Source organism: Vanellus vanellus, assembly GCF_965231255.1.
Source record: "Vanellus vanellus genome assembly, chromosome: 1".
NCBI lineage: Eukaryota > Metazoa > Chordata > Aves > Charadriiformes > Charadriidae > Vanellus > Vanellus vanellus.
The window spans coordinates 68,422,700-68,445,891 of NC_138905.1; the positions used below are offsets into that span (position 1 = coordinate 68,422,700).

Genomic DNA, 23,192 nt, shown 5'->3' on the forward strand with positions numbered 1-23,192 from the left:
TCAGACACTCCCAGTAGCTCCTGAAGGCCAATATGTGGACATGTTCGTGACATTTCTTTCTCGGTGGCAGCAAGAGCATGCAAAGTGAAAAATCCACATTGAACTCTGATTCTGATGTACAATGAAAAAATCATTTAATAATCAGAAAAGCATGTCATTATTTAAATAGGCTTACACCAGGCTATTAAAATACCGATTTTTTTTTTTTTTTTTAGTGTGACTACAGAGTTGCAAAATTTAGGATCGAAAAATTTTACTCTTTCAAAAAAAATCTGAAAAATCGTTCATTCAAAGACTTTTTTTTAAGGAAACAAATTGTTCTAGTACCAGATAATTCCCAGCATTGTCAATATAAAAATGATATATCTAAAAACATTTGTGTTAGTGACAAGACTTAAAATTATAACAGTGATTTTTTAATAGAGTCATACACTATGTACCTGCCATTTCTTATTGTGGCAATAAGCGTAGAGTGTCTCCTTAGGTATAATGTTTCTTCATTTTCTACTAAATATTGTCAGGCTTTTCTGACATCATTCCTGATAGGTCCCTGGTGATGACATCAGACCATAATATCTGTTTTCTGTCATTGCTGTTTTTCCAATGCTGGAAGTATCTGATTGTTTTCTTAACTGTGTCACATTTAATTTTATTTTTAAACAACTAGGAAAACATTTGAACTGGTTTTAGCTATGTTGGCATACACACACTTTCCTATCCTCCTGTGAGAACTTTTTTTTTAGTTTGAAAAATCCATTCCAGCGTTTGGGAGGTAAACTATTAGATAGCACTGCTTTAAGTATAGCAACTTGTGCTTGAGACAAAAAAGCTGGACTTTTTGTGTTTATTTATCCTACAAAGTAAATCGTTCAGTTTTCTCTACAAAATGAGCCAATATTGAATATGTGAAGCAGGCAACTAAAATAAGAGATGAGATTTACAGAACTGTGCTTTGAAACTGTACCTGCTGCTTGTTCCCGCAGGTTTCCCTAGCCAAGTCTGCTCTAGCTTTGAAAGGCACTGTTTACACCCCTTCAGAACTGCAAAAGCATTAGGGTAAGGGGCCGGTATACCATGACACGCACACGGTTTTGAAAGTTTAACCCAGTTCTCTGGATTCGTCGATGGGCTCCTGCTGAGGTCGGTGAAAATGTAGAGGAGGAGAGCTTTCCCCACCAGCCGCGCTGCTCAGATCCTGCAGGGAAGATGCGAAACACCAGTAAGGTCGCAGCAGTCTCCTCCGCGCTGCACGGGCAGAGGGGAGCAGTCACAGTGTTCTGGGTCACTCAGCACCACGGCCACCCCTGCGGGTGTGGGGTGCTGCTCTTCAGCGCTCTCGCCCTTCTGGATGCCAAGCCAGCAGTGTTTTTACAGACACTGTATAGTGGGGTTTTTGGCCTTTGCATCCTCCCTCATCGTATCATCTGTCTATCGAGCTTTCTTGCTGGCTGCTACCCCAGTATATTGCATTTAAAATATGTTTACATGTTGCAGGTCGTGTAAGCAAGAGATGTGAACTTTGCTTCTTGACCTAAAGCACTTTCAACCTAAGAACATGTCATTCCCTCATTGACCTGACATGGGAACCCAAGCATCTAGTTGGACTCTTACTCACAAAACTCTCTCTTGAAAATGAGAGCTAGATTCTTAAAACAGCCCCTGCCCAACTACACTGGCTGTTGTGAACAGCTCTTTCACCCCTGCCTCCCCAGCACCCTCCTTTTCTTCTGCTCAGATAACGCTGCCATCTTTGGATACCTCCCAGAACGCATCTAGTTTTCTTTCCCAAATTTAGCTCCCATCCACAACTGCTATCCGTACCTAGTATGAGGTCTGCAGCCTTCTGAAAACCACTTGCCACTGATAAATCCCAGCAGTTGGGATGTTTGGTGTTCTTGCTTTAAAGACCAAGCAAGGAGAAATCCTCCTCCTCTGAGGGAATTTGTTCAATGGCCCCAGATGCTCAAGGGACAACAACATGACTCTGGGAAGGCTTTGTTAATTTTTACAGCTTTGCCTTCTCCTTCTCCACCTTGCAGTGACATTTTCTGAGAGCGAGAGCTCTTCCAGGGGCTGGCAGTGATGGGAACTCACCCCTTTCTTACCTGACTCCGTTGCCCCGTCACTTAATAAGGTCGAAAATTCTTGGTAGGGTAGAGGCCAGTCTTCTGCACCCCGAAGGCTGTGATGAAGATGTTGAGGATGACTGTGATGAAGATGAGAGCTGTGGCAGCGTTGTTGAGTATGTTCAGGCGGGGTTGCTTTGCAACATCATTCAGGTTCAAACGAGCTGTGCAATACAATACAAAAAGAAAGGGAGATTCGTAGCTTGACTCCAAGTCCCCCAGCCCATGCAAGCCTTCCCTGCCTGGAAAATGTCTAGGATGCCCCTGGGCACTGAATCCACGGAGCTGGAGGAATAGTCCCAGGGGGGACAGCTTGCCCTAGGATGACATAGGAGGACAGAGCAGAGGAAAAACATCTTTTTTTATGTCATGTCTGTTTTACCATGGAGGTGCCATGGCCCTCCAACGAGCCAACCCTAAATAGTCAAATTACTGCTGCATGCTAGCCAGGCACGTGCCACGTGATACCCCCACTGCATGGCCATGGGACACGGCAAGGGAAAGTTGGGCTTCATGGAGGACAAGGTCAGCAATGTTGTACTGGGGTTGGGAGGCCAGTTCCTCTTCGACACTCAGATCTCACATACGTGCTGACACAGCTATCAACCCCCTCCTCGCCCCCAGACCAAGAGGTATCTGTGTACATGAATGGGATCAGCCCTAGCTGATGGGCATTGATCAGTTCAGGCCCAGAAACGCCCCAGTTACTGGGGCTGTTTGGCCAATAAGCCGTGTGAACAGCAGCCTTGTGGCTCCCTGCCCTCACTCGTGGTCCCTGTCCCCCTTCTCCTCACAGCTGGCTCCAGTCACTGCGGCTGCCACCAGGAAAAGCTGTGCCATGTGGGACAGGGAAAGGAACATGTCACAAGATTTCCTGTCGCCTCCAATCCCATGTGCCACATAAAAAAAAGCACATAGGATATACAGGAAAAAGCAGCATTCTGAAGACTTTTAATACTAGGCACGTGTTGGAGGCTGAAATACAGCAACTCCTGTATCAGGCAGAGCACTGGGCAAGCCTGTCTGAAATGCTGGTGTTAATGTACTGTCTGTATGGCACAAGGAGAACTGTAGGATTGGTTAAATGTGAGGTTAATATAGGGAATACCTCTGCCTAAATTGTTCTGTTAGGCCCCAGCTTGAGTGAGGCAAGAGATACAGCTAAAACGTAGTATCTGCAGGAGCTGCATGAAGGATGGGCAGCAAGAGGCCCAAAACCCAGCTCTCCCCCTACAATGGGGATTCAGCAGTGGGGAAGTGAAGGAAAAGTAGTGCTCAGAGCTTTTGTGCCAGAGAAAAAAAACAACCCCACTCCCCACTTTGAAAAGCAGTTACACAGACCGCCCCACAGTCCACATCAAGCCTTCCTCAACCCTCCTACAGCCCTGGTTGGAGCCAGGGAAAATGGTTCAGGGGAAGAGGCATCTCCCTCCCATCCCCATGCCAGCCAAGCCATGGGGTGCCCTACTGCAGTGGCACCCTGCGAGAGTGCATGCGCCTTGGTGGCCACCTTACCGGTGATGATGAGGAGAATCCCGATCATCACCTGGAAGAAGAGGGAGATGCTGATGAGCACAATGAGGGTGGCATAGTACTGGAAGGAAGCCCCCTGCTCCAGCACTGCTTTGAGCTGTGTGACGTTTGCCATGAACAGTGCCACGTCCAGCATGCTCTCTGCCACACTCTTCTTTGTTGCGTAGTGGTTGATGTTCATCGGCCCGTTAATCCGGAGATGAGGATTCACGCCCTGGGGAGACAGGAGAAACCACATGAACTGGCACGATTGCTAAGCCAACGGACCCATCCGCGGCAAACAGGCTGCTGCCTCCCCACGGGGTTTATCTAGAAAGCCTGGGAAAGAGTCAAAGTTGCGTGTTTCAAACGTGTTGAGAGCAGCCAGTTTCCCCTCACAGTCGCCTCGTGATATTAATAGGCACAAGATACTTGCAGCGATCAAGAGCTCAGCAAGGTTAGAAAAATACTGGGTATTTTTGTGGAAAACAAGCTTGTCCAGAGTTACAATAATGTAGATTACCCAGAGCTAGGGATTTTGAAAGGAATATTAAATTCTCTTCCTTCAGGGCACAGACAAGCCTCAAACTTACAGGGGATTAGAGAGAGATCTTCTCTTTGGGTCGGGTGTTCAAAGGACTATTAGTGGCTAGGCTTTGTATCTCCTTTTTGCTGGCTACTGTCTTAGACAAGATGCTAGAGCACATGGGACAATCCACATTTTTGTTTCTGAAACCCGGGGCACTGTTTCTTTAAAACTTCAGGCACTGAAATGCACCGAGACAAAGGGTGGGATCCATCACACCTAACTTTAACTAATCATTCAGGCACATTTTTTGTCAGTGGAGAGAAACAGGTGTTTGCAAGGGGTAAATCACCTGGTTGCCCTTAGTCTAATTACAAGCTGTGGATCATTTGGCCGCTTTTAGCTATCCACCTTTTCTCTATCATTCTCGTTAAGGGAGTTCCTGTTAGCTGTCTTGACCCAAATGATGAAAAAAAACCAGAAAAGGTAGTTTTCAATTCACCCAAAGTCTCATCAGTTGGTAATAAACCACCAGCAAAGGCAATAATTATAAAAGATTTGGATATATCTGCAGCAAGCTATGATCTTCTTTCTTAAAAAGAAAGAAAAATGGCACTTCCACGTAGCAGACAGGCTTCAGCCCTGGGTAATCAGCTTCCTATCAGCTGTGGTGAAGATCGGCAGCCTTGCCCTTAGCGCCATCTGAGAGATAACCCTTTAAATCTGGGTATAAGGGCCAAGCGCAGGCCTGAGGTGACCTTTGTTGCTCAAAGTGGTGGAAGTGTTGTCTCCAGGTGCATATGAGAAGTAGGACTGTGCCTACATCAAATAGTAAGTCCTATTTTGGTTTTTTTGTACTAGATGAAGTACAAAATATAATATTTCTATGGTCTGGCCATGATACTAGAGAAGGGTTATGGCTGCTGCTTTGTGCTGCTGTCTGTGGTCTCTTTGCGCATCCATTGGCAAGAGTGGCTTTCTCTGTGCTGGACTGGGAGCAAAGCCAGTGATTCTGGGAGAGCACTGCATGTGGTTGTGTAACTGAAACTGGGGCTGAATTTCAGAAGGGGGTTGTGGCATGTGCTGGTGATCACCCTCATGTGAGAAAGATGCGCGGTAAAAAGTTGGCAGGAAGGACTGTGTCCAGTTTGAACTACTGGTGAGCTGTGATCCCTAAGAAGGGGCCAGCTTGGGGTAGGAAAGTGCTTTTGGGTTGTTGGGGTTTTTTTTGATAGTTTAAAGCATGCAATTTTTGGATTTTTCCAACAGTAAAGTTACTGTGGTTAAGAAGCTCCTTTACAAAGCCTGTATTTCTTGCTGTGGAAGGTAGAAGCTAAAAGATACTAGAAAGGGATGAAAGTAGAAGTCTAGAGAGCTGGTAAGGACTCTAAGGCAGTGTGTAGGGGTTCAGGACTTCTTAAACACTACTGCTGGGGCAGAATAGGGGTATCTTGTATTTTGGGGAAAGGAAGCCAGTGAAAGGCCGGATCCTAGGAACACATCTTAAAAACCTAGATTTAGGTACCGCCCCCTCTCAGCTGGCTTAACAGCATATGATCCTGTTGCAACAGAGTTGTACCAGTACCAAGAGGTGCAAGGTTTGAGATTTGACCCCTTTCGTGTGTTTTCTTCCTCATTCCTGAAGGGTCAGCCCCCTTCCCTGCAGCATCACAAGGCTGGGCATTGATGGTTTATCTATGTGTAATGCTGAGTTAAGGATGCCAGAACAAGGACGCTGTACAAACAAGACAAAGCTTTTGTTAAATGAGTGACTGGTACAAGGAGGCTGACACATCTGTTGCTAGTTGCTTATGTGGAGGTAAATAAAGCAAGGCAGGAGCTCTTGTTGAATGAAAATACATCCTTTTGAGCTGCCCCCATGTTCCTTTACCTGGAGGGCAGAGTTGCAATGCAGTGAGCTCTGTGTCCCGGATGATCAGGCAATGAAAACAAGCACTTTCAAGGGGGCTTTTCTCATGTGGATGAGCATAATGGCCTGTTCCCCTTTCTGGGACATGATACCATGGGCAGGGGTGGCCATTGCTCTCCAAAGAGGAGCCAGAAGATCTGGGAAAACCTTGTTTCAAAGTTCTGTCAGTGCAGGCTTAGTAGATCCACAAAGGTAGCCAAAAGGTTACTAGATGATGAAAGCTGGACACCAACCTTTCACTTAGGCAGCTAAAAAAAAATAAATCAACCTGCAGGAGTCCCTGTGATGCCATCTGACGTTAGAGAAATCCAGCTCCTCTATTGACTTGGCCCTTATGGATTAATTTTTGCCTAGTCCAGCAGCTACAAATGCAAGCCTGAAGTCTCAAATAACAAGAGGCTTAAAGAAACCAGGAGTGTTCGGAGATCTGGCATTTCAATTAATGCAGGATGGCTTTGCTTGGGATGCTAGCCACTGCATCTGTGGAGTATGAACGCGTGGCCATGGCTCGTTTTTTGAGCTGCCACAATGCATGCACAGGTTTTCAAAATGGGACCATTTCTGTTTTAGCTTTGTCTTAAATTTCTGTCCTCTAAAGTGCTGCATCTCGGGAGCTGATTCACAAGCAACTCAGGTTTCCCTGCAGCAGGATTACCCAGACAGCTCGGGGGGGGGGTTACTTGGGTTCACTGGGGAGATTAAATAATTCCTTTTTGGCAAACAGAGCCCTAAATTAAGACACAGGACATACCTGAGGGCTCATCAAAATTATTTATATCATCAGACTAGAGCTGGTATCTTTCTAGTCACTTTGAAAGTGTCCCCCTTCTGAGAGCAAGAATCTCTGCTTTTTCTTCTCCATATTGCATCAAAGAAAGGAAACCTGGGTCTGGCGGGCAGACACCAAGTTCATCTTGCGAGCATCACTGCAGAGCCAGTGTGTCTGCTGGAAAACAGCACCTACCAGTATGCAGCACTTCCCCAAGACTGGGATGCACCATTATTGCCCGCTTTTTAAGGGTAGGGAAATTAGGACTTGGAAAAAGTACAGCACTGGAGCTCGGCTCCTGTGTCCCGTTTCGGCTTTCCATACGAGACAGCCTCTTTCCCTTGCAAAGACTCTGCTGGCTTCAGTCTGGCCTCAGCCAAATCCCTTTTCTGCTTCCTTTTGTGTAAAAGTGGCACAGAGATACAGATTGCTACAGGGGCTGAGTGAGGCACCCATCTATGTTTCACGAGTCGGAGGCTTTATTCTTGCTCAAAGCATACCACCCCCTACCCCCCAGATACTTAACTCTCACTTCTATTGTTATTTTTAATTTTTATATGAATTCTTATGGAACGAAGTATTAATATCACCACAACTGTGGGGTTTTTTTTAATTATTATTTTTTCCCCTCTCTTTTTAAACTTGATCTCTGGTTTTGCTGTAGGGAGCTGGCAGGTCCCAGGGCCTGTGACACCTGGCTCTGGCACCAGAGGGCACGCTGAGCTCCACAGCTCGCTTGAACCTACCTGAAAAATTTCCACTGAAATTAGTTTTCAACGGAAATTCTTTGCTTTCAATTATGCACTTATTTTTACAAGAAATATCTACTTTCTTGTGAAAAATTTTGGAGGTGGTTCATCTAAATCGTTCTTCCCAAAGCTTGAAGATTTTGGGCTGAGGGGAGCACAGAGCTTTCTTAAAGCTACTTGGACAATTTCTACAAAACCTCTTGTTGTATTTTTCAGAGCAGAAAAAAAAAAAAAAAAAGAAAAAAATTACAGAGCAGATCTAATTGCAAATCCCTCTGTGGGTTTTGTGACCCTATCCCCAGGGGAGAACAGCCTGAAAGGGGCAGTGGGACGGCATGAGGCTCGCGTGTATGAGAACGATAATCTTCTTGATGGGAGCGCTCTGGCAGAGGGGGAAGACTGAGGAGAAACTATATCATTGGTCACTAGTTCCAAGGGAAATGCTGGAGGACGCCAAAGAAAATGGAGACGTGAATGCAGGCCGTGCGCTTGGAGGGGTAGGTGCGGAGCTGCCTGGTGCGGGGATGTTGGCCGACGAACAGCCAGCTGAGCACACTCAGGCACGCACGCACACACACACACACGGCATCAGGCACCAGGGAAAATCCAAGGTTTTTTTTTCCACAGTACTTGCCAGTTGGCAGCTTTAGAAAGTACCTTGTAAACACCAGTTGATGAAGGTTAAAGCACGCAGAGCGTCATCGTCTTGCGAGGTGGGAGAGGAGCACAGCTGCCTTTCTACGGGCAGAAAGCGGAGAGATTAAAGGCCCTGCTCTCAGTCAATACCTCTGCTTTTAAGTGCATGGTTATTAGCTACTCTGCTTTTCCGGAGAAGCTCACTCCCTGCAGCTCCTGACCCCACTTCGCTTGGGACGAAGGGAGCCGATTTTAATACTTTTGGCCTACGCGCCGTGCCGAGGTGCAGATGACGGCAGTGCCGGGGACGGCAGCGATGGCCAGATCCCTGCCCATCCGGTGGGTCGGACTTCCCTCACAGAGCCATACGTGTCAGCCGGCAGGCAAGGAAGCAGGCTGGTGAGCAGCCACATGTGTGCAGGAGAAGGGACGTGCAGGGAATGCTTTGGTCAATACCAACTATATTGCGAACTCTGGGAGGCAAAGGCTGCTTCTTTTTTTTTTTTTTTTTTTTTTTTTCCTCCCATTTGGAGCAACAGCAAGCATCTTGGCTGCGTTCCACGAACAAAAGTAATAGTAAACCTCGTCATGGATGCTGCAGGCAAAAGGAAAACTGAGTGTTCAGGGCCAGTCCCCCTCTTTGGCCTCTGTGGTGGCTGTCGGATAGTCCAGTTGTGCTTAGGGATTTTTCCTTTTAATATAGCCATCTGTTCTGCTTGCTAGGGGTCCTGTTGAGAGCCAAATGGTTGTGTTGCCTTCAATTCATATTGAACCGATCCCAGAAAATAAATCAAGGATGCTTTCCTGGTATCTCAGGCTCCCCTATACATGGGAGTGATCCTGACGAAGATCTTCCTCTGAGGTGTTCTTCCACTTCTGCGACAGGTCACTGCTTAATGTAACAGAGGGATCGCTGACACCAACTGTTCAGATGAGAGCTATCCAACCAAAAGGTAACTTCCAGGAGCTGAGGGCCAGCACCTCTTCAGAAGTGGAAGCTGAGGCAAATGGCAGGCACAGATCCTGTGTGCTTGCTAAGCACTGTTCCTGTTCTCTAATCTCACCAAACTCCCACTCTCCATTTGCTTTATCCACCTCCTGCGTCTCATCTCACACCCACAAGCAAATTCGGTGAGCTTTCTTAGGCGGAGATGTTACCGTGGTGCAGCACTTCGGACCCCTATCCTTGAGCTAAGGGGTGCCCGAGTAGGACGCTACTGTTGATAGAGGGGTGAAAGCTCAGTCGGGTGAGACTGCCAGCAGAGCCTCTCTCATTTACCCAGCTGCAAGGCTGGCCTCATATTCTCACTGCGACTCCCTGAAATGAGGCCACGCGGGAGCGGGGGACTAATAGCAAAACCTAACACAATGTGGAGCTGAAGGGTTGGCAGCGGGTAGGGAAGCCGGGCAGTCCCCTGGCTGTGGCTGGCAGAGGAGTTGGGTTAAGTCACGAGGTAGCAGAGCCCCACGAGATCCAGGGCGCCTCTCCTCGCCTTTGCCCTCCGGCCGACACAGCAGTCGGCTTCTGCTTCCCGGTGGCTGCAGCACTCACAGCCTGCAGAGACCCGCTTGTCGCATCAAGCGTGTGTGCTCTGCTCTCTGTTTCTCGCTTTCCATGCTTCTTCTTGTCTCTTAGACATCCTGCAGGCCCTCTCTGCATCTTCTGTTCAGCTCCTCCTCTCTCCTTTCATCCTCTCTTTATATTCTCTCCTTCTCCATTCTTTTCTCACCCTGTGCCTTTCACCTTGTCTTTCTTTCATGCTTTTTCCTGCTATCGAGCTCTTCTCTTTCTTCTTTCATACACCTCCTTCCTTGGGTTGCTGTCGCTTTTTCTCTTTTTTTCTTCCCGCCCCCATCCTCTCCATGCTTTTCCCCCTTTGGCACGCTGTGCTGCTGTATGGCGAGTTTCTTGAATCCGTTCACTCTCAGATGCCACTCATGGCTTCCTGTGCTACAGGGCAACATAAATTATGTATCGCTCAAATAACTGTCTTACCAAATCTATATTAAACTCCCTCGTTAATTGTATTTATGATACTGAATTGAAAGGATCCAGGAATCGACTGGCAGGCTGCAGGGCTGAGCCGGAATAGAATATAATTTTTCTTTTCCAGGTAGCTGGGATGAGGAGGAGGTGGGAAGGGCAGTGAGGCTGGTGGAGGAGCCTCCATCCGTAGCTCAGAAGCAGTTAGTGGGTTTGGGGGCTCAGCATCAGCAATTACAATGTGCTGATGCATGATCTCTGATTGCTGAACAGAAGCAATTGGGTGGAGGGGGGTGGGGGGACGACAGCTCTTTGAATGTATGGAATTGGGAGTGCACTCAAAAGGATTAGCGGGAACAATTATTTCCAAAGCCAGGATGTAAAAGCTGGAGCCAATTCAAGTCACTAGCGTTTAGCACCCATAGCAGTTTTATCCTAGTGTTTTTTTGGGGGGGGGGGGTGGGGGAACAAGAGAAGACTCAAAACAGCTTTACAAGAAAAAATTAAAAGTAGGTTAGCAGAGAAAATGTGTTTATAAAAAATGGAAGAGCAGCCGGGAGGCACAACAGTAACTACTGCATTGTGCTTACAAAGCTAAACACGTTAAGATGAATAAATCCCCAAGCTGGATGGCTTATGGCCCAAAATATTAAGAAAAGCTGGGCCTGATTGCAGGCTGCTGCCAGATCCAAAGAGCAAATGTGTTCACATAAATCACTTTAATGCAAAACATTCCTAAAGCAAGGTCCTAAATCTAACTTCTTCCAAGTCTAAGGGTGTTTGCATCCAATGCTGAGGGTCAGGTTGATTTCTAAAACTGAGGGAACACAATAACATCTGTACCAGATCATACCAAAGGTCCAGCTCTGACTGGTTTGTAGCAGATGTGTAGGGTAAAAAAATAATAAAAAAATTTAAAAGTCTTATAATGGGACAAGCATATAGCAACAGTCCCTTGTGCTTGGTTCACCTGGTGACCTGCAACTCTGTATGCAGAACGATCCCAGCCCTGGTCTGAAGTTGCTTTCCATGTGAGGGAGCCCAAGGTTAATTTGTCATTTGCTGTGTGGCTGAGGGCATCCTACTTGCTCTCCCTGGATCTTGGCTTCCCCATCTGTAAAATAATGAGAATGCTCACGTAGGTGATATCTAGGAAGAGATGGCTAAGATCCGCGGTAAAAGTGTGAGATGTGCCTGTGTTGTGTACATAATACACAAGGACTGAACTCATTACGCAAGTAAGCCACTGAAGCTGATGAAATTAGGTAGGTGGTTTTCTTATTTCCAGGGGCTTTACATCTTGCAGTGTTTCCCAGGTCAACCTCACTCTAAGGCACTGGAGTTCAGGTTCTTCTGCAGATTTCGGCAGTTATGTGGCCCTGGTCACCCTCTGAGTTCCTGAGGCTCTCCACAGAACGGAAGTGTGAGTCCGGGTGGAAAGAGCGGAGAACATGACTGAGGGTTTCCACAGAGGCAGAGCTGATGAAATTGCATCCATAAACAGTGAAACTCAAGGGTTTGGGTCCCTCTATTATTTATAAGGTCTTTCATCCACAAAGCATTTTTTCCAGTTTCGTGTGTACTGACACTCACAATATCTTTGTCCTGCAGGTCAGTGTCTGTTTCCTACTGTAGTGCTCACCAGCATCTCTAAAAGCATCCCTGCTGATTTAGTCTCACCTGGATGCATAGTATTCTCTTTCTTTAAAAAAAAAAAAAAACCTGCCAGGCATAGCTTCCTTCTCTGCCAGGAAACTGAGCCAATCTCTGGATCTAAAAAGGCTGAATCTGCTGATTTTGTTCAGAACTGGCACACTGAGTTGTGTCAGTTTGCAGCCGAGCATCTGGCCTCGTGCCATCAGGACAGGTAAAAAAAAAAAAATAAGGTGCTGTTGCTGATCTGAACTTTCATAAATCCTTAATCCCAATTGGTTTTGGTTTTGTGTTTTGGTGTTTAGTTGTGGTTTTGTTTTTTGGTTTGGGTTTGGTTTTGGGGGTTTTTGGGTGTGGGTTTTTTTTTTTTTTTTTTCAGAGCTGGCAGAACTAGGTATTGGATACAGGCACTAGCAAGGCAGTAACTGGCACTAGCAAGGCAGTAACTGGGGTGGCAGGGGTGGATACTTGTAGTTAGCAATGGACTTCAAGGTAGGGAAGTCCTCAGAGCAGCATCTCAGGTCTGTGCTAGGCTGCTTGGGAATGTCATGCTTAGAAACAACATCAGCTGTGGCTGGAAAGATTTTTAAACACATTAGGAGTGCTCTAACAAATGGCTGTTGCATTTTAACATGAGAAAATGCAAAGTGATGCATGGCTATGGCTGTTCAGATTCAATTAGCGTTAACGCCCTTCCATTAAGCTCTGGCTTGCGGGGCTGCCTCTTGCTTGGGAGCCTGCTGTGCCAAGGAAGGCTGTTACTGCCTCGCCAGGGCTGGGGTGATGGGTAGACTGGAGAGGACGCGAAGTGCCCTGATTGCGAGGAGCATGGATGGGTTCTCAGCAGCATGTGTGGGAGCACCTCTGGGTACCGCTGAGCATGTCCATGGTGTCCCTCTGAGCCTGGCTGAAGAGCTGTCGTGTTTGTTTGCTGTGGGTTTAATATTGCTCTGTGTGGGGTGAATACATTAGCATTTCTGCTTGTGGCTTGGTTATTGTCTGACGGAGGCTATTGCTCCTGTTCTTGGATTGTTTATGGCAAGTCCTTTAGCTACACATTTTTTAGGGTTTGACTGCTGCTGTGGCTAAAAAGGCCAAGAATGGGACTGTGTGGATTAAGGTACTTCTAGGACTTACAGAGATCTAAGCTTGGCTCTAAGGTGTTGGGTAATGTCTGTCTTGGATTCTTGGTAAAAGCGGGGACAAAACTATTTCAATTCTTGTATGTTGAGAGCTTTCCAGCACAAGAAAATGCCTCCTTTTTTGTGTGTACGGTAACTAGCACAATGGAGCTCTGGTCTCAGTCCGAGCCTCTTAGCCTAACTCTATTAGAGATAAAAAGGTAGAAGGTTCCTCAAAGTTTAACTGAATTTTAACAGGATTGATTGTTAGCTTGTGCAGAGCATTTACACGTGTAACTTTTACCCATGTCTTAAGTGAATCAGCTGAGGAGCGGAAAGGCATGATCATGGATCATAAAGGATAGTAGAGTACAGAATGAGACTGGTGTCCTGCCTTTGAGTCCTTTGCTTTCTCTATGAAGCTTCACCTACCTGACAGTAATTATGGATGGCTACCAGCAACTAGAAGCACTATTTTTGCATGGCAAGTTATGAACATAGCTGATTTCTAAAGCACCCGGTATGGGGCATTTCTTTCTCCTACACTTGCTACATCCACCCTGCAAGGTGTGTATTCAAGCCTCTTAATTGAGTATGGATTCACTGGTTTAAATTTCATTTCTCCTTTGAGTGGCAAAACATTAAGCACTTGTTTCGGCATGCATTGCTTCAAAAAGGGTCAGTATGAAGCAAGACTGAATCAAGAAGGTACTTGAAACAAATTCCCACTAGGGAAGGCAGCTGTTTTTTACCTGTATCCTATGGACCATTGGAGATGTCTGCTGCTTAGACATTCTCAAAAAGCAGCTAAGAAAAGTGGGTTCAAGAGTGTTCAAGAGGTGTCTTACATATACGTGTGATATCTCTGAAATGGACTGCCACTCTCCTGGGAAACACTTACAAGTTCAGAGTTTTAAAGCAGTGGAAAACACTCAGTGAAATGCCTTAGAGAGGCCTAAAGGTATTACCTTCTAGACAGCTAAGGTTATTTCTTTTTTTTTTTGCTGCTCTGAAGCCTGTGAGCAGGTAATGTGTTAAACATAATGGCTCTTTGCTCTGCTCATCTTCTGGAAAAAAAAAATTGTCACTGTAGTTCAAGTCAGGAAGGAGACATGCCCAGCTTCTGCAATTGAGGTTGTCCCACAAGGAGGGGATGCCATTATTTTCTGATTCAAGTGGCACCCAGACACCTCATCATGTGTGGGTGTCCTGTTACAACAGGCACAAATAAACGTGCTTAGGAGCACACAGGCAGCCCACAACAGAAGTAACCCAGAATTCAGTCTAGTTTTCTGACAGATGCAGCGTCACCTCCCTTCCTTCAGACTGCAGCTTGCTGACTCCTTGCCCACTGTTGGAACCAAATAATCCCACCCTTCAGCTCACCCTCTCCAATTTTCCTCTTTCATTGGCCGGTCTAGTGTCTTTGAGGGGGAGGGGGGGAGAAGGGAAGGGACACGGATGACAGAGACATTGTTTTGGGGACGATATTGCAAAGGAAACGCTCAGGCTTCTCTGCAGCCTTGCTGCTCTTAGCTGAAGTTACATGAATCTGAACCAACAGGAAAATCCAGATGGGGTCAGGGTGAGTTTTGTGCCAGAACCTGTTTTTTTGGCCATATGTGACAGAAACCTGAAGCAGCCAGAAGCTTGAAGTGGAATTGCCTCACATCAAAAGGGGGGAAAAAAAAAAAAGCCTCTAGTCTGTGAAAACTGGAGTTATGAGAACAGTCTATTAAGCTAAAAAAAGGATAACTCTTTAATTAGAGGAATTGTTGGGTGAGACATTAGCTTTTAAAACAAAGTGTCTTTGCATGGTGAGTCTATGCCTTCAGCCTTAGTTTCCCTCCCAGCAACTTCCATGGACTCCCTGGTGTGTATAAATCTGCTGATCTCCTTAAAGGCCCCCCAAGAGCCTTCTCCCTGATGCTTGCTGAGTTACTCACCCTCATTCCCCTGCATAGCCCTGTGGTGTGTCCTCTGGGTGCTCTTCCCTCTTTTCTAGAGCCTTCTGATGGCCAAGGGCAGCTGGCACGGGGCAAATGAGCAGCCATCCTCCCACACCCTCCCCAAGTAGAGAAGTGTGTCCCAGCCGTGCCCCTTTTACCGGAATAGGCAACGTACAGTGCCTATACAGTAAATTGGAAGCAGCCAAGCTAAGCAGCTATGCCATCTGCTGCAATCGGTGTTTGTGGAACTTTATTCTGGAGGAAACTAGCCTTGTGCGAGATCCAGCTCCCCCATCAAAGCTTGTGTACCAGCCTACATGGGCAGTCTCCATGTGGAAAGGCAGCAGCACTGGGCTCTGTGGGGTATTCCCATGTCCCATGCAAGTCCCTGGAGGCAGCTGCTTCAGCAGGCTGACCCTGACGGCGGGAGAGAGTGAAGGAGTTGGGGGCAGCAAAAAGATTGCAAGGACTAATTTTCTTTGTGTGTTGTTTTTTGTTTTTTGTTTTTTTTTTTTCTGGTGCAGATTTTTCCAAACCACGCAGACCCAATGAGATCTCAAACCATGTCACACGGAGGGTCCAAGCTCTGTGATTAAGCCCCTGCAGATGCTCAGCTCTTGTATGGGACGCAGCATTCCCAGGCAAGATGTTGTCACTAGGGAGCACTGGGGCCCAGGGACGCAGCTAACTGGATCACCAAGGGAGCCCTTTCTACGTTTGGATCAAAGGAAAGATCCAACACAACATCCTTGCAAAACCCTGGGTACAGGAGGAAAGTCTGAAATCGGCATGTCTAGTGTCGTGTTGCTTTATATGGGTTTAACAACTTGAGGCATCTGTGTTGGGAAACTTTGACTCTATTGTTCCTATTAATAATTTAATTGAAAGCTGGGCCAAGGCCCTGCCTTAAGATGTACAGTGAAGCTCAGCGAGGAGGTTTAAGGTGGTTATAGAGTGGAAGGTTATCCTTGGTAATTAGAAATATTAGGTTTGGCTTTCCCTTGTCTTCCTGGAGGAATTTCAAGGGTGGGGCCATCCTGTTGTTTGGGTTTATAGCTTGCTATGTTGACAGAACGATTCATAGGATGAAGTTGTTTTTCCTTTTTCTTTCCATCCTTCAGCGCAGCTTGATGAGGCTGTAACAGTTAGCCATACTAAACTCAGGGAAGTGATATAGCGTGCCATAAAAATGGCCATTGATATGTCGGTATGTTAAACATGAATTGCAAATTACTGTTGGGCAGAGACCAGAAGTGAAACAGTTGGTGGCCAGTAATATCTCCCACTTCTGAAAAATGGTACTGGGACTTCCCTGCCCAGCTTCCACTGAGTTCAATGAAAGTTAAACTCTTAAAACACTTATCTTTGGCCCTTTCAGCTTAAGTTCACAATATTAAATTAAATTATACTCCAACAGTGTGGCTCTGAAAGCATCTGCATTAAGATACTTTATAAGATCAAAGTGGCGGAATCGAAGTGCCAGGATCAGGATTTTTTCATAATAGTAGGTAACAGGCCTGTTCCTCTTGGCAAACTGGATGAAGTAGTTAATGTTAAACTGAGATCACCGGGTCACTGGCACAACAGAGGAACTAGGTGAGAAAATGAGGAACTTGCATTTCGACTAGGGGATGCTGGAGAGAGTAAGTCAAAATCCTATGTTTCGAGAGAAGTCAATTAAAACGAGGAGGATGAGGCACACAGGAATTCAACAGAAAAGGACAGGACCTCTGCTGCTTTTGCTTTTATTTGTGAGTTACTTCCTTTGTGTTGGACTCTGAGTGGGGAGTGGATGCAGTGGGGAGGGCTATTGCCCTACTGCCCTTTGTGTTAGGGGGCTGCGGAGTTTTGTCTCCCTCTGGCTGCTCCAGCTGTGGCATCATAGCTGCCTCTACCTTCCTGTCTTGCCGAGTTCAGAAGCTCGGCTTCGAAATCGCAGGTCCCATGTTACAGCACCCAGCTGTAACATCTACATCAGGATGCCTTCCTAAAATCTAGGATCTGCTCTCAGGATTTACTGGGAGGAGGGCGGCAGGAGAAACAGCCAAATTAGAGGAGATAACCAGCAGGTGGTGCTCAGTCGTAAATGCAAAGGGTTGCTCCATCGTTAAGTTGGTAGCAAGAATTTTTTCAGTGCAATTGGTTATTCTATGCCTCTGCTAATATGCGAACATTTTTTTCCAGTGGATTATGAATGTAGATATAATGATGACTAAAAGGGCTTATATGCTACCTAGATAGAGTCCTAGGGTATGACGTGTTGCAGAAGTGTGTTGTGGAAACTTCTCTGACCAGCTGCAAAGTGTAGGGATCGAAGTCCAAGGGTAAAAAGTTCAGAAAACATAATTGTTTGGGCTCTAAAGATACCTGATACAATTTATTTAAGATACAGTGCTGTGGGAATCCACACAGTAAAAGAAATATGCAGCAACTGTAGAGTGTGCTCTCCCTCCTTTTCCCTCTATGAATCATCTATTTTAGAGTTCATTTTGTGCTTTTATGTAGTGTTAAAATAATACACAAGACCCTGGACTAAGTTGTGGCTGGAAGATTATCATGAGTAATGTTTACAACCAAGCTCAGGAGGGGAGCTCTCTCAAAAAGAGCTACTTCAGAAGCTGGTCATGCATGCAAAACTGGCTCTTATTAAATTTGATATTTTATTTTTTTAATGGTCACTGTAGCTCTAGATTGCATTCTTTTGAATATTGAATACCAACCACCTGACACACATTCTTCCAATAAAATTTCTCTTCAGTCAAAACTGTCTCTCCTGCTTTAGCAATACATGCCCTGGATGTCAATAGTGGTCTCCTGAAGTCTTAAATTTCTCTTCCTCGCACCACATGAAGGACACTGCAGTAGGGCTTGGAGAAGTATTATGTTTTGGGCTCAGTTCCTCGCACAGCTGTTGCTGTGGCTGTTCAGTTTTATGTAAAAACAACACTAAAGGCCAGATTAGATAGCATTTTAGAAGTAAAACTGGGCTTGACCCAAATCCTGTGCAACTGCATTTACTGATAATGCACAGAATGCAAGCATAGACTACGTTCTTCTCTCTTAGTTTTTAAAACAATGATTTAGAGCAATCGTATTCCGAAGGGAGTGTATGTCCTTGAATGGTGAAGGCCTACCTGTCTCAAATCTGGCAGGAGAAGAAACATACGCTTTTACTTTCTACACCAAGACATAGACAACAAAGCTAAGGGAACAGTGTCTCAAAAACACCGTTTAAGCATCCCAGACAACGAGGTGTGGTGCTTCCAAAAGTGTTGAGGGCCTTCTAGATGATTGAATAGAAATAGGTTAGTAAGCATGTGTGGGCTACCAAGAAAGCTCATGTGGCTGAGGTTGTGCTTGTGAGGGCTCTGCAAACATCAGGCATGTGTGGGGAGGAAGATCAGGTTGCTTATTCCTGCCGAGCTAATGGAGACAAGGTGTCCTGTTTGGGTTTGTCTCTGATCACAGTAGTAGGGCACATCAGACCTTGCTGCTGTTACCCATCCAGTCCAGCATTCAGTCTCAGGCTCGTGGAAGCCGTAACTGATTTATAAATCCTCTGCTTCAAAACTAATAGTGGTCTCTCCTAACCATTAAGTGAGGTGCTGTTCTTTTTAATGAGCCTAACAGGGCCGGAACTTCTAGTATAACCAGTGGGAACTTCTCAGCCACAATACTTTGCTTAGGCATCCATTCCAGGCAACAGTGCAGCAAAATGCTGCTCTCCAAAAATTATACTGTCTGAGGTCTATCTAGTCACTTGGAAGGAGGTGGATGGCAACAAACTCTGAGCTCCATTATGCTGATATATCTAAAGTGTCGCAGGAAGTGCTTTGCATCAGGGAAGCCAAAGCAATATTTAAGCAAATGCCTGTGGAATGGCCTTTTTGCTGCAACCAGCTTCAGCCAGGGACCTGTTTGACATGTACCTGACTCGATAGCCAGCTGTGTTTCTGTCGAAAGCTGCGGGGACGAAAGATTCCGCTGACCTCCCAGGGGAAACGGGAGCGGGCAGTACCAGGGTGTGGGCTTCTGTCTAAGGGCACTGATTAATAACTCCTATTGGCTTTGGTGGATTTGGCACACTCTCAGCACTTCCGCAAGTCAGACTGGGTTTATGTGCATTTGAGGCAGTCTTCTCTAGTGTAATTAATTAACTAAGAAAGATGCCTTTAATTCGGCTGCAGAAATAAATTAAGAAAATCGGACCCCGATTCAATGGAGGCTGTGCTTGCTTTGACAACCAAAACAATGCTTTTGAAACAGTTTCCTGTGAATTAATCTCATGAAGGAATTTCTCTGTTAAGTATCTTTGCTGACAACAGAGCTGTCATCTGTGGGACGAGAGTTACACCAGCACGCGGGTGGAGGTGGGGAACACCACCAAAAAAAATAGATTAGACAAATCTGAACTGACTTGGTCATTGGACACACCTGGTAGTTATGGGAAGTTTAGCTAGTGATGTCTAAAACTATAGCAGCAACTATGGATGCTCAAACTGAATGAAATTAGCATCGCTGACAAGCCAAGAGAACTCGGGTGGCCATCCAGAGCTGTCGTAGAGGTTGCATCACTCAGATGCGTCATCACTCAGAGACATCGTATCTTAATATGGAAAGTGAGATGACAAATGTGAAGCGTGGCCAAGAAGAAATTCAGGAATGGTCATTGTCTCTAGCTGTGCTGCCAGCTCTGCTCCAGCTGCTGATATGGCACCTGCACTTGTATTCTCTTATCACTGACGCACTCAAGGGTTTGGCAGGTGATTCATGTGCACTGATTCACAATTCATCCTGGGTGAAGTTTGGAGCAAAAGATATTACCTTTGTTGTATACACAGGGAGAAAACAGAACCCGTGATGAGATTCTTTCCTAGCATAAATTTTCTTCACTGTGACCTACAGACTTCTGTTTGTGAAGTTGGAATTGAGATTTTGTTCTGGCAATTTACACACCATCATCTCTCACTTATCTCTGAGTGGTTTATCCAGGTTATGGATTAACCGAGCAATCATTTAGCAACACCCTGCTCTCTTGCTTCTTCCAGTCCAACTTGGTACAGCTGCGTGATGCTATGTGGGGATGCACAGACTTAACTGACTTGGCTCAGTGCTAATTTAGGAATCTCCACCACCTGCTGTCTGCTGTATTGCTGAGCTTTCTTTTCCTCTTTATACCTTTGGTGCTTGCTCTCACAGCCTCAACACAGTAATACCCTATTACAGCAAACCATCAGTTATAACAGTTACCTAGAAAATCATGAACTGACTGTATCAGCAAACAGATTGGGGTTTTTGTATGCAATCTTTTTTTCTTTTCCTTTTTTTTTTTTTTTTTTTTTTCCTCTTGTGGGAAGCCTACCCAGGTCAGAAAATCCCAGCACTCCCTCCCTTTTCAAACAGTTACTTTTGATGGAAGAACTGTGGAGTGACTCCGCAGGAGGAGAAAGTGGCCTGCAATAATCATTGCCTGTCAAGTCAGGGATTCCCAAGACCGAACCCAACAAAGCCTTTTGGCAGCTCTGAGTGCCACCACAGTTGGTGGCTTTGAAGTACCAGCAAGAGCTGTGCTGGGGCATCATCTCCATTTTCTTACAGACACCAGAATGAGAGCCACAGACCTCTCTGAAGGGCCAGGAAGGTCCAAGCATCAAAAGTGTTAATTTTGGAGCTTACGATCTTTGTGCAAGGAGATTGTCACAGAATTGGCGTTGCTGTCATGTTCTAAGCTTTGAGCTGCTGTGGAACTTGTACACGAAGGCTCAGGGCCCCAGCCAGGCTCCACCAGCATGAATGGAACATTTAATTGATTTTGTGGCGAAGTAAAAAGATACATCCTGCAACCTAGTGAGTAAAGCAAGGTCTGTGCATTTAATGAGGCAGGATTCAGATGCACACAGTCCTGGAGCACCTCAGAATGATTAGCCACTTTCCCAAAGCCAGCTTACGCTATCATTCTGCATGTTTACCTTCACAGTACAAACAAAAAAGAGGTGTATTTATTGACAGGGTAAACAGGTACACTTCTCTCCAAAAGAAACCAGTTCGGTTAGTCAGCCTGGGTGTTGACAAGAGATGGAAGGAAATCATTAAAAGAGACTGCATAGGAGGTATGATAATTAGCCATGTGGTTGGTACCAAACAATAGAGGCTTATGCAGAGCCTAGGGAATATGGAGAGATAATTTTACCTTTCCAAACAGGAGGGCATCAAGCTGTGCTTCCCTGCCTGAGAAGTAGGTCAAGAGGAAGTGCACTTTCAATTCATATTCATCTCATAATTATTTCACGTACTGAAGAACAGCATTTCTGTCAAGGGGAAGGTGCCTCTGTGGCCAGTCTTATGGAAGAGCAATCCTCCACTCAAAGCAACAGCATGCATATTTGACGCTTTCAGCATCAGTGCCCATCAGCACTGTCTGCCACATGAGCTCTCACTGCACTTCTGCTGTTAGTCCTGATCTTGCCAAAAGCTTCGCGGTCGCTCCAGACATGACCACCAGTGGATCCACAGTGCTGGATCCTAGAACAACAGTGCACTGCTTCACATTTGCCAATGGGACTCCAATCAAGATGTGATATGCTGTTGCTCCTGGTACTAAAGCCAATCATCATCTTTCACTGGCGCTATTGGAGAAGCAATTTCAGTGGTCCTGGCGTATCAGGATAAGTATGTTAAACAGGAGACCATTAAAAATGGAGAAAAGAGGATACTTAACATGTATTTGCTTATTTTCATATGTAAGAGAGAATAACTTAAGTTGGAAAGGACCTTTGGAGGTCACCCACTCCAACCCTCTGCTCAAAGCTAGGCCAATTGTGAAGATACCTGAGGTTGCTCAGGGTCATATCGCTAAAGTGTTAGAGGGATAGAGTGTCCAAAACTTCTCTGAGCAACGTATTGCAATGTTTGACCACTGTCATAGAGACTTTTTTTTTTCCTTAGAGGTGGATGTCAAAGGTTAAGCTAGGATAAATATGTATTAGTCTAGGTAGAGAGCAAGCATTGTATCTACAGTGCCCATTCTTGGTCTTTGGTATATAACAACTGCTTCTGAAGTAGAAGAGAGCCTTTCCCAGGGGGTAAAAAAAAAAAAAAAAAAAAAAAAAAAAAAAGATAAAAATCAAATACTTAAGTTTAAAGTAAATTTTCTCATTATTTGAAGGAATGTGTAAAGGAACAGTGGGGAAAAAAAAAAAGCAAAGCAACATCATCTTGGAAAATGATGACAACATGATGGCTCTAACAGCATTCAACTATAGAGAAATGTAAACGTGAGGCTAAACACAGCCACTCCAATTTGACAAATCTTCTGTTGTATGTTGAAAAACAGTGTGTGTAGGATGTGAAATATTACTGTTAGAAAACACATAGCTTTCAAGCTGCAGTGTGCAGTTTCCACATATGCCACTTAGTAATGTTTCTTAAAAAAAAAAAAGACATGACCTAATTTTAAAAAAGTATTGCCAACAGCACAGAAAACCAAATCTGCTGCACCAAGTTGTGTATGTTCCAGATCTTTTTCTGTAAGTAAAATATTTAGTAGCTAGTTCTATTCTCTGCCCCAGTTAAACTTCTTTTTTTTTTTTTTTTTTCAAAAAACTTTATTGGTTCCATCGTAACTGACAAATAGTTGCAGTATTATTCCATCATCATGTTTTCAAGATAACTAAATTGAACTCCAGTGGAGACAGGACACTATGGGTTTTATTTTAGCCTGGAAAGTTGAGACTATTCCTTTATGTTAATTTTTGCCAGCTAAGGAAGCCAGTAAAGTCAGAAATTTCTGAACCTCTTCTTATCCAAGATTTTAAACTTAAAAATGAGCTAATATGAGGAGGCTGATTTGGTGGAAAAAATCCACTTTTTTATTCCTCTAGTGGAATTACTTCCTCTGTAATACTATACATAAAACACAAAACTTGGCCCTTGCATCACTCATATTGCCTGATGTAATGGTATAACTGCAGACATGCCTGGGATGAATCAGTTTTTTCTTAAGGTTAATAATTGTCATTTTCCTACTGACAGACTCCTGACTTCTGCATACCCCAAAGCCTTTATTTACCCCTGCTATATTTTTAATTTTTCCGTGCTACCAGCCATTTTTACCTGTGTTCTGCTATAACTATTTTATTTTCCTCACAAATAGCAATACTAAAATCAAGTAAGTAGCTATAATGTTGTAGCAAACTCTGTAGAATGTTTATTAGGAAGACTGTTTTCCCAAAACGTTT

The 23,192-nt window shown here is 45.1% G+C and overlaps 1 protein-coding gene across 1 annotated transcript in view; it reads right to left on the bottom strand.

The window, feature by feature from the left end:
- Window positions 1–923: 923 nt before the first annotated feature.
- The window catches only part of NINJ2 (ninjurin 2), a gene marked incomplete at its 5' end in the record, with an annotated part of 47,079 nt that continues 24,810 nt past the window's right edge, over window positions 924–23,192 (bottom strand). The window contains 3 exons of the mRNA XM_082498424.1: window positions 924–1,195; window positions 2,106–2,290; window positions 3,642–3,873. Coding sequence (XP_082354550.1) covers window positions 2,127–2,290; window positions 3,642–3,873 — 396 coding nt within the window. The 3' untranslated portion in view covers window positions 924–1,195; window positions 2,106–2,126. The remainder of the gene's footprint in view (window positions 1,196–2,105; window positions 2,291–3,641; window positions 3,874–23,192) is intronic.